This window comes from Triticum urartu, chromosome 1A (assembly GCF_056163025.1).
Source record: "Triticum urartu cultivar PI428250 chromosome 1A, HENAU_Tu73, whole genome shotgun sequence".
NCBI classification, from domain to species: Eukaryota; Viridiplantae; Streptophyta; class Magnoliopsida; order Poales; family Poaceae; genus Triticum; species Triticum urartu.
The window spans coordinates 538,790,946-538,801,145 of NC_141873.1; the positions used below are offsets into that span (position 1 = coordinate 538,790,946).

Below are 10,200 nucleotides of genomic sequence, written 5' to 3' on the forward strand. Positions count from 1 at the left end.
ATCTTATTTATTTCCTACGTATGCACATCAGCAGCAGAACGAGCAGCAGAAAGCGTGGTCGATATCAGCTGTGAAAAAGACAGGTCTGCATGGGTTCAAAGTAGAAAATATTCTGGTTTGCTAACATTTCAATGGAGCACAGCTGAGGAAAAATAACTGAATGCCACCCATGTGCTAAATGGAGAACAAAAGTTATTTCAAAACTTGTCATTTACATAATTTGCGGCCAAGAACGCTGTACAATCATGCCTTTTCAATTTCATGTAAGTAGTAAGTACTCAGTTTGTAAGGATAAAACGGTAGCATCAACAGCTTAAGCCAGTCCTACTACTACTGCATGGGCACCGTCGCATCAGTTCTTCCCCTTGGCGAAGAGCCTGGTTCTTTGTCCTGCTTAAAGGCCTTCTTCAGGAAGAATGCCATGGCAAGCTGTGCGCCGAGGTTAGATCGGCCTTTCGACAGACAAACGATGCTTCCAATTAGCAAAAGCCCACTTGCAATCGTTTCCCGTGATGACTTCTTCCCTAGCTGCTTGCAGGGAGAAGTTCCGGATGAAGGTGTGGGAGGAGCAACAGCCGCAGCTGTATTCACTGGAGATCGATTACTTTCATCCACGTTGCTCTGCAAGTCCTGGGGAAACTGATGCACGGAAAAAGATTCATCAGAATGACATTCACACATCATGTGGATACATACATAATTTTAAATTCAAATTCAAAAGAATAGGCTGATACTACTTATAAACATATTCAATATTCAAAACAATTGCATTGCCTGCATTTTTGTATTTTAATCATGGGAGCAAGCAAGAGACAACTTACAATCCATAACAAGCAATAAACTAACATGAATCGACAAACTAGTAAGAAGCACTAACCTTCTTGGTAAGTCTTCGCATGGTCGAAATTGATATCGACGGACCACGCTGCTGAGGATACCGGCGTAAAGCATTGTTCATCTTACAAATATAATTCCAGATGCCCTTGGAAAAGGCCAGCTTTGCCATCTCGATGTTCATGCCATTGTCTTCATGGTGCAGCACGGTGATTTCACATGCGTCTCTTCCAGGGACTATAAGGTAAATTGTAGGTGTAAAATTACCAACAGGCCACATAGATGATATAACTACCCCGTTCCAAAACTGATGACCCTAGAAAGTGTGCAATAAAATTTCTCTAACAGTTACTATTTATATGTAAAAGGATTAATGAGTGAAAATACTAACATCATTACATTTGTCATGAAATATTTTCATAATTATGTATGCTTTTAGCTTTCTTTGCTAACATATTCATATAAGAAATAACGAGCTAAATTGCATCTTCAAAACTCTGTCCATGTGTACAACGTCATGTAGTAAGATATATCCAGAAAACATACCCCCCCCCCCCCCTGTTCCAACATAGTGTTTACAGTATTATTTGGTTTTACTGATGTTGATATTTTCCTCTATGAACTTGATCAAGCTTTACGAAGCTTGACTTCTGAAAAAATCTATACGCGCTATGTTTTGGAATGGAGAGTACTTGGTAGATGAATTTACTGCACATTTCAAGCAAATAATAATACACAAGGATTGGCAAGATATAAATCAAACAGATAATTATAAGCCAATTTTGAAAAGGTATAAGATGGCACTTTCTATTCGTTCCAACTTCCAATTTCTATCAGAGTGGCACATATCAGGTCATACAGGAAATTAACTCAATGGGTACAGAAATATACTACTCAGTAAAACTCAGTACACATAGCATTTCCAACTTCCGAGTTCTATTTGTTTTGAGTTCCTATCAAACGTGCGCATAGCATTCAGTACAACTCAATGGATACAGAAATATTACAAAACCTCGGGTTCTTTTATTAGACAAAGTACAAGTCAATCCAATCCACATATTGATAAAGATACAAAGTTGTGCTCTGAAAACTGATATAGTAGTTGCATTTGAATCTGAAAACTATGTATAAATTTATATCTTATGGGAATTATATAGGCTGATATTTCCTGTTGTAACACAAGTTAGTCACATAATAGCATTCACTCAACGTCATTCTATATGCCACTTTTTAAAAAGCGACCATCACCACAAAACGAGTTACTGAAAGAAGATAGTTTAGTCTAATCTAAGCTAAATAAATACCAGACAGAAGGCCTTGTATCAATCTTCACTTACCTTTCCTAATACACCACCCCGATCTCAGAAGTCGTACTCGAACAAATTTTCTTTGTCTTGGCGCAAGAGAGTGCTCACATTCCTGCCAGGATAAACTAATTAAACAAGGCGATCAGATAATTTTACAATAGCAACGTCATTCTCGTTCAGACTGCATATGGAGCAACTCAAGTGTAAACTGAGTGACAGCTTTTTTTTTAAATGGCAGCTCAATATTATTTCAAGTGACTAATGTTTTCTGGTTGAATTTCATTCAGGTGAGTTTTTTTTCAACATCAGTTGATGCAATTTTATGTTTTTTTTGTTTCAAGTGATTTATGTTTATTTGGTTCAACCTTAGTTCAAGTGATTTCAAATTTTTGTTTGTTCAACATTAGTTCGAGTGATTTCATGTTTATTTGGTTCAACCTTAGTTCAAGTGATTGTAATTTTTTGGTTCAACCTTAGTTCATGTGATTGTATTTTTTTGGTTCAACCTTAGTTCAAGTGATTTTATGTTATCTATATAATGGGCATAACATTATTGCTATAATATGTATGTATGCAGTCACATCACTGAATTTTCAAGCATAAGAGTTGAATCTTGAATTTCAGGTTAGAATAGAACATTTTAGATGTAACTGTGGTTCCATCAACTTCATTCTGTAATTACTCCAGGAACATTGCTACGTTCTAGGTGAAACAGGACAAGCAAATATTATTTCAGGAGAAAACTGAACCCTTCATGATTAGGATAACTGTACATGAATGTATGTAGAGTGAGTAAATTTCTGCATCCGTACAAAAACCAACAATATCACAACTGTAGATAAATCGATATCTGATGAAAAGATGTCATATATATCACTGATGCACAGTTGTGTGAAACTGGAAGTGAATAGTTTATGCAAGAGGCAGGCAGGGTGAGGGAGGTGTGACTAACCTTTACCAAGCAATAGAAAGAGTTCTCATCTGATGCCCAAACTCGCCATGCCAATATGTACTCCCTTGGTGTTAAAAGAGGGAACTTCTTAACCGTACGCCCTATCTCAATTCCGCTATTTTCATCACACTGTAGCTGCTCATGCTTTATCACAGTGTTATCCCACTCCATCCTGTACTCATTATCCATGTAAAAGTCCCTCAAAAGCTCTGTTGAGCATCCCTCATAAGTTGTCACACTAAGATATCTAGGTGTGCCATCCTGCATTTGAGAACATCACGATACATAAATAAAATTCATAAGCTAGACACTGCACCCAATCATGGCAAACTCTTGTTCAGAATCCAGAAACAACCCATAGGCCCTTTGAAATTCCATTTTATCAGTAATTAGTGATTAACTCTTGCAACCATTATGAGTTCTAACTAATTGCAAAGCCTCAATTTCATGTAAAGAAAACAGATAAAGTTCGAATTCACTGGGGAAAAAACATAACAATTATTCAAAAAATTGTCTGCAGCCATCTTTGAGAATATTACTAGTGGTCGGGTGGTGGGCGACTACCAACAATTACCAGTCGATGGGTCGAGCGAAATGCAAATCCTTGTCTGACTAAACCCCTGAATTAATCACAACGAGCCCGTGCCATGATGTATGTGGTACAAATCTTAACGTGCTTCTAGCCTAGGATAGTAGGATCTCTAGGCTGAACCCAAGAACAATAGCCAAACTCTGGCACATATTTATGTGTAAGATGAGAATGAACACAAATCAATGAGAAACAGGGGAGCGCTGGTACCGCGGTCCTCTCGCACCACGCCTTGTAGGAGACGGCGTCGTTCCCCTTGGCGATGACGGGGTCCCAGCCCTCGAGCTCCGGCTGGCGGGCGCCGACCCCCAGGCTGCCCACCAGCTGCCTCAGATCGTCCTCCGTCACGAGGCCCTCCACCCTGCGCTCCAACACAAACGCCCCCATCCGATCAAATCAATCACACGATTCCGACCAAGGGGCAAGGAAGCGGATATCTGACCGACCCTGAGCTGGAGCCGGACCCGGAGGAGGGTGGGGCGGGGGCGGGCGCCGCGGGGGCGTCCTCCTGCTGCCGGGCGAGGCGGGCCCGCCCCCGGCGGCGGCGGCGGACGAGGAGGACGGAGAGGTGGGCGACGAGGAGCAGGAGGAGCGCGGCGGCGGTGGCCCAGCCGCCGGCCCCGCGCGCGGCGGGGCGCCAGAGCTCGGCGGCGCCGAGGAGGGCCTCCAGCGGCGGCATGGGATGGGATGGGATGGGTGGCGCGCGCGCTCGGGCCGGGCGGACGGCCTTGTTGCGGGGGTTCCCCTCCCCTGCCTGCCTGCCTGCCTCGTTCCTTCCGTGACGGGGGAGAAAGCGAGGAGGCTAAAAGGGGGGAAATAATAATAGTCGGAGCAAAATAGGGGAAAAGGGAGAGGCGGGTGGCTCCGCTCGGACGGTCGCCGCAAGTTTTGTGATGGCCATGGGCTGGGTTTATGCCCCCCCTTTTTTTTCCCTGGGTTCAGACCTTGAGTGTGGTGGCTCAGAATGAACTTTGAGTGGGTTGCAAGAAATGGGCCACATGAATCTCCTCCTTTTTCTTGCTGGATGAGTGTGATGTGGTTGAATCTTGGTGGTGGCCTTGGATAAGATGCGCGGCATGGTCTCGCTGGATGTGTGATGTATCCTCTCGTATTATTATTTAACTGGTTTTATGAATTATAGGAGAAGAAAAGATAAGGACTTGCAAGAGAATATTTTGGCACGGAGCGGAGTTTTATTCCGTTACTTGTAATGTCATGGCACCTCTTGTTTTCATCTACGGTTTTCATTAGGAGAAAACAACTGGTTCATACAGACTACTAGCAGAAAAAGAAAACAGAAGGCCCGAAGGCAGTGATATCACCGGACCAAGTGAACAGATGAGCAACATAGCACAACACCTGCCAACAGCAAAGTACCATTACAATGACGCAACTTAAAGCATAAAACGTTTCTAGGAACAAGCTAACTAGTTTTATGACTTCCAAAAGATTAGACGATATAGATGCAAATGTTTTATTTAGATAATGAATGTACATGTTCATTGAAGAGTTTCATTCCCATATGGTGTATGTATGTTGTCTCGGTGGCCATGTAAATATGATACCATGTAACTGCATTTACTTTTTCTTCGAGAGAGTTGGATATGGCGTCTTTCGGTTGTAGTTCTTTGATTTATTTTACACATAGGAGTTCAAAATCCTGGAGGGGAACCTACTACCCAGAGGATACATGTCATCAAAGAGATTTTTTAAGCCAGGGCTAATTATTACCTCGAATGATATTAATCTTATGCAACAACATCACTCCAGGTAATGCTATTTGGATGTTTAGTTTGTGCACACATTATAATATTATGTATGTATGTATGTTAGGATGGCAAATGGCAGGTTTTAAAATTTCTATATTATGCACCACATTTTTGCGCAAGAAGATATGTACATCATAGTCTCGTGCATCTACCGACTCATGGAACCTATGGTGCACCCCACAGAGCCCAAATGATGGAGCAGAGTTTCCTTTATGGGCGGATTATGAGGGAGCAAAGTTACAAAGCTTGGATGTCTAGCAGGCCTCGTCATAGAGCCGAATCAGAGGCACTAGCTTGGTGACTTGCTTTACCTTGTATAGGTAGCTTACCTTGTCATGTGGGATTGTATCAGATAGTTGCATGTTTAGAGAACTAACTTTATCATATTTATCCCTAACCTTATAAATAAAAGTTGAAAACTCATAGTCGTTTATTCCCACCCCTTCTCCTAGTTGACATCTTTGATCCTTTCAGTACGCCCCAACCATCCGTCCTACCACGACATGGCAATATCATGTACGCCTTGAGGCCTTTGCTTCAACTTTTATACGAGGGAATGATATTTGGTCCGATGGAGCTTCCTTGTGAGCATGGGCGGATTCAGGCCCCAGGCAGAAGGGGCGGGCGACCTGGGGCGTGAGGACGGTCTCCTTTGTATTTTTAAGACTATACCTACAGTATAACGCTACAGTCAACATAGCTGCCTGGGCCTTGGCCCAGTTCGCCTGGGGCCTGGCCCATTCCTGGGTCCGCCACTGCTTGTGAGAAGTGAGGTACATGCAAGAAATGATCCTTGACAAGCGAGGAGTGGGGTGCTCAACTCAATTTTTGCTCTAGAGGTTTCCGTGTTTTCCTAATCGAGAATTTGAAAGCAATATTAATATATCTGTTAGTCAGTATCATTTGTATTTCTCTATAAAGAAATACTCTAGAAGGATATTAAAGTATACAGACAAACACATACACACACACCATAATTTATGGAGTTGTGAAAATATTAAAATAACAATTCAAATACGCGTGCAATTTTTTCATTTAAGGAAATCACATTTAAGAGATTTCTTTCACGATCTTCTTACGGCAAATGTCTATAAAATGACAAAACTGGCATAACTTAATACTATTTACATCTAGCGCAATTGAAGTGTGGTTTGTTATTATATACAGTAAAATTATATACCAAAAACATATAATTAATAATTTGTCATTATTATTATGTGGTTACCTAGGCTAACTAAGTATTTAAAAAATATACATATGTCATTGTGGTATGCTAAAAAAATGAATTATAAAGAAGTATAAAATTTTAACTATAAATAAAGCAAGGTGTGTTTCTCCAATTTTTTCATCCGTCCATCGTCAAAAAGATATTTTTTTTATCCGAGGTGCTTTTAAATTTTTGTGCGTCTATCTGCTACAAAAGAAAAAAGGTGGGTCCAGAATTCCGTAATTGAGTGCTTTGGCCCAATGAATCTAGCCCACTTATGCTTGCCCACGCAGTTGGAAAAAACTTATTTGTCGCATGGAGCGATAAATAACCGAAGTTTCCCACAGGGCGCCTAAGACTGGGCCGGCACAGGAGGCAGGCACAATCCTGAGATGGAGACGAACCCGAAGGAAAAAGGCACCAGTTGGGTGTCACCACCACGCCGACCAACCCCACTACTATCAAGATTTCACGTGTCAAACATGTCCAACGAGAAGACCATAACCTCTTGCTCTGTCACCTACCACCGTGGAGACTCTTTTTTGGATGACACATCAATTATCTTTCCCGTTGCTTCTCGCAAAAAAATTTATCTCTCGTGTAGCAATGCACGAACATATATGCTAATAAAAGTTTAATACAAATTATATTTAGAGTTAATTACATTTTTGGTACATAAACTTGCACTCCATGTACAAATTCGTACATTAACTTGAAAAATGACACAAAGCAGCCTGCTTGTGTTTCAGATATATTTAACTACATTTCCGTTTGTTCCCATTAATACTCCATTAAACACCGCACACCAGTTGACACATGCTCCATACTTACGTGTGGGCCCCACATGTAAGTAGCAATGAAAGAAAGAGGAACATGATTAAAACTAATGTAGCTAGTCGAATTCGGACTCGGGGCGTCGGCTGGTATGAAGAAAGTGCTAGCCACTGCGCTCGCTAATCACTTCCGCTAGGTTGGTAGATATCTATGTTATTTGTTTCATTTACAATAATAATTGATTTGAACCCAAATTACGTGCTGCATGAGGGTTTCAACAAGTTTTTTTTCTTTGTTTCATTTTTTCTCTCGAGGGACCTAAAAATTGGTTTCCTGGAAATCTTTAAAAAATTGTATTTTTTCATTTTAAATTTAAAAACCCTGTCGCCCATTCTAGGGATCAGCTCGCCATGTTTATTTTAAAATAATAATTTATTTAATCTCCTATCTAAAAAACGGTATCACCCATTCTAGGGATCAGCTCGCCATGTTTATTTTAAAAACAACAATTTATTTAATCCCTATCTAACAAACTATGCCGCCCGTTCTAGGGATCAGCTCGTCATGTTTGTATGAGAAGGGTCTGGGTTCGAGAAGTCCCTAACGCACCTCGTCCTTTTTTAAAGAGTTATTCAATTTTAAAAAAAGTCTAGGCTTTTGCATATGAGTGATACGTCTCCAACGTATCTATTATTCATAAAGTATGCATGCCATGTTTACAGTAATTTTATATGGTTTTGGTATGATTTGATTAGAAATAATCCGGACTAACGTTGTTTTCAGCAGAACTACCGTGCTGTCGTTTTTGTGCAGAAATAAAAGTTCTCGGAATGAGCTAGAAATTTACAGTGATTTTTTATGGACCAAAAGAGACCCTTGAAGCACCGGAGCTGGGCCAGAAGAGTCCCGAGGAGGCCACAAGCCTCTAGGACGCGCCCTAGGGGGCGCCCTGAGAGCTTCTGGGCCCTTTGGGCACCCCCTGACTTGTTTCCAACGCCAAAAATTCTTACAAATATAGAAACATCTGAAAAGAACCCTAGATCAGAATTTCCGCCACCATAAGCCTCTGTAGCCACGAAAAACCAATTGGGAACCCATTCTGGCACCCTGCCAGAGGTGGAAACCATCATCGGAGGCCATCTTCATCATCATGGCGGTCTCCATGATGAGGAGGGAGTAATTCACCCTCGAGGCTAAGGGTATATACTAGTAGCTATGTGTTTATTCTCTCTCTCTCTCTCTCTCTCTCTCTCGTGTTCTTGATTTGGCACGATCTTGATGTACCGCTAGCTTTGTTACTATAGTTGAATCATATGGTGTTTCTCCACCTTAACCTTCTTGTGATGAATTGAGTCTTGCTCTTTGAGGTTTCATTATGTTGGATTGAGTATTCGATTTGAGAACACTTGATGTATGTCTTGGGATGGGATTTTTGTGGTGACAATGGGATGTTCTATTGATTCATTTGATGTATGTTTTGGTACTCAACTTGCGGATTCTCAATGTGACATTGGGGTAATCTATGCATAGGGGTTGGTGCATGTTTTCGTCCTACGTTCTCCGATAGAAACATTGGAGTGATTCTTTATTGCATGTTGAGAGATTGTTATATAATCCAATTATGTTATTATTGTTGAGAGAATTTGCACTAGTGAAAGTATGAACCTAGGCCTTGTTTTCAAGCATTGCAATACCATTTTTGCTCACTTTTGATACTAGTCACCTTGCTGTTTTTATATTTTCAGATTACAAAAACCTATATCTACTATCCATATTACGCTTGTATCACCATCTCTTCGGCGAACTAGTACACCTATACAATTTACCATTATATTGGATGTGTTGGGAACACAAGAGACTCTTTATTATTTGGTTGCAGGGTTGTTTGAGAGAGATCATTTTCGTCCTACGCCTCTCACGGATTGATAAATCTTAGGTCATCCACTTAAGAAAAAATTGCTACTATCGTACAAAACTCTGCGCTTGGAGGCCTAACACGAGTCTACAAGAAGAAGGTTGCGTAGTAGACATCAATGAGCTGTTATGATTCACGCCTTATCACTTCGAGAAAATTGCCATGTGAAAACATGTGCATATGAGCATATGACATTTGGAATTCCATGAATTTATTTATTTTTGAACGATATCAAAAACATTTGGGGCTCACAGAAATTTTCATAACCGGTCGACGAAAAAAAGCGGTGATGACAAACGGACTCACACAGTAAACCCCGTGCAATACACATTTTAGGTTCATTAAATCAATTTTCATGAAATATAAATAACGGCATATATCTAGCATTAACAAGACATAGCAGGTGGTGCAGTGGCTATTGCCTGATGCGTGCAACGCGGCGTCTTGAGTTTGAATCCTAAAAAAATATCACTTCAAATTTTTGAATGGATAAAAAAATACCAAAATAGAGAAGGAAAAAAAACCTTGTTGAAACCATCGTGCGACACGTATTTTGTGCCTATGGCAGACAATACAAATAGTATAGATATCTAACAATTTGCACAAGATACTAGCTGGTGCAGTGGCTAGCACTTTGTGTGTTTGAGGTGATGCCCTGAGTTTGAAACTGGTTGGGTGCATTACTTTTTCAAATTGCAGGGTCGATTTGTGTCATTTTTCAAGTTTATGTATGAAACTGTACATCGAATGCAAGTTTATGTGTCATAAGTGTAATTAACTCTTATATTTATTTTAACTCATCATGAAAGTTGGACTATCCTTGAGTGTGGTAATGTCTATTGATGTAGAACAA

At 40.6% G+C, this 10,200-nt stretch overlaps 1 protein-coding gene across 1 annotated transcript; it reads right to left on the bottom strand.

Annotated features, from left to right (window-relative positions):
* Nucleotides 1–175: 175 nt before the first annotated feature.
* Nucleotides 176–4,482, bottom strand: LOC125527018 (uncharacterized). Its single transcript, XM_048691601.2, has 6 exons — nt 4,129–4,482; nt 3,893–4,043; nt 3,094–3,354; nt 2,172–2,253; nt 878–1,071; nt 176–639 (listed from the first exon to the last, which is right to left on the bottom strand). The coding sequence occupies exons 1-6, from the start codon at nt 4,359–4,361 to the stop codon at nt 331–333; spliced, it is 1,230 nt and encodes a 409-aa protein (XP_048547558.1). The 5' UTR covers nt 4,362–4,482; the 3' UTR covers nt 176–330.
* Nucleotides 4,483–10,200: the final 5,718 nt, after the last annotated feature.

Bases quoted from the DNA above. Each gene is read 5' to 3' on its own strand.
- LOC125527018 (XM_048691601.2), bottom strand. From the start codon at position 4,361: ATGCCGCCGCTGGAGGCCCTCCTCGGCGCCGCCGAGCTCTGGCGCCCC. The intron at 3,355-3,892 runs GTACCAGCGCTC...TCTCAAATGCAG, and splicing joins CGTGGTGCGAGAGGACCGCG to GATGGCACACCTAGATATCT. The intron at 640-877 runs GTTAGTGCTTCT...TCCGTGCATCAG, and splicing joins TGCGAAGACTTACCAAGAAG to TTTCCCCAGGACTTGCAGAG.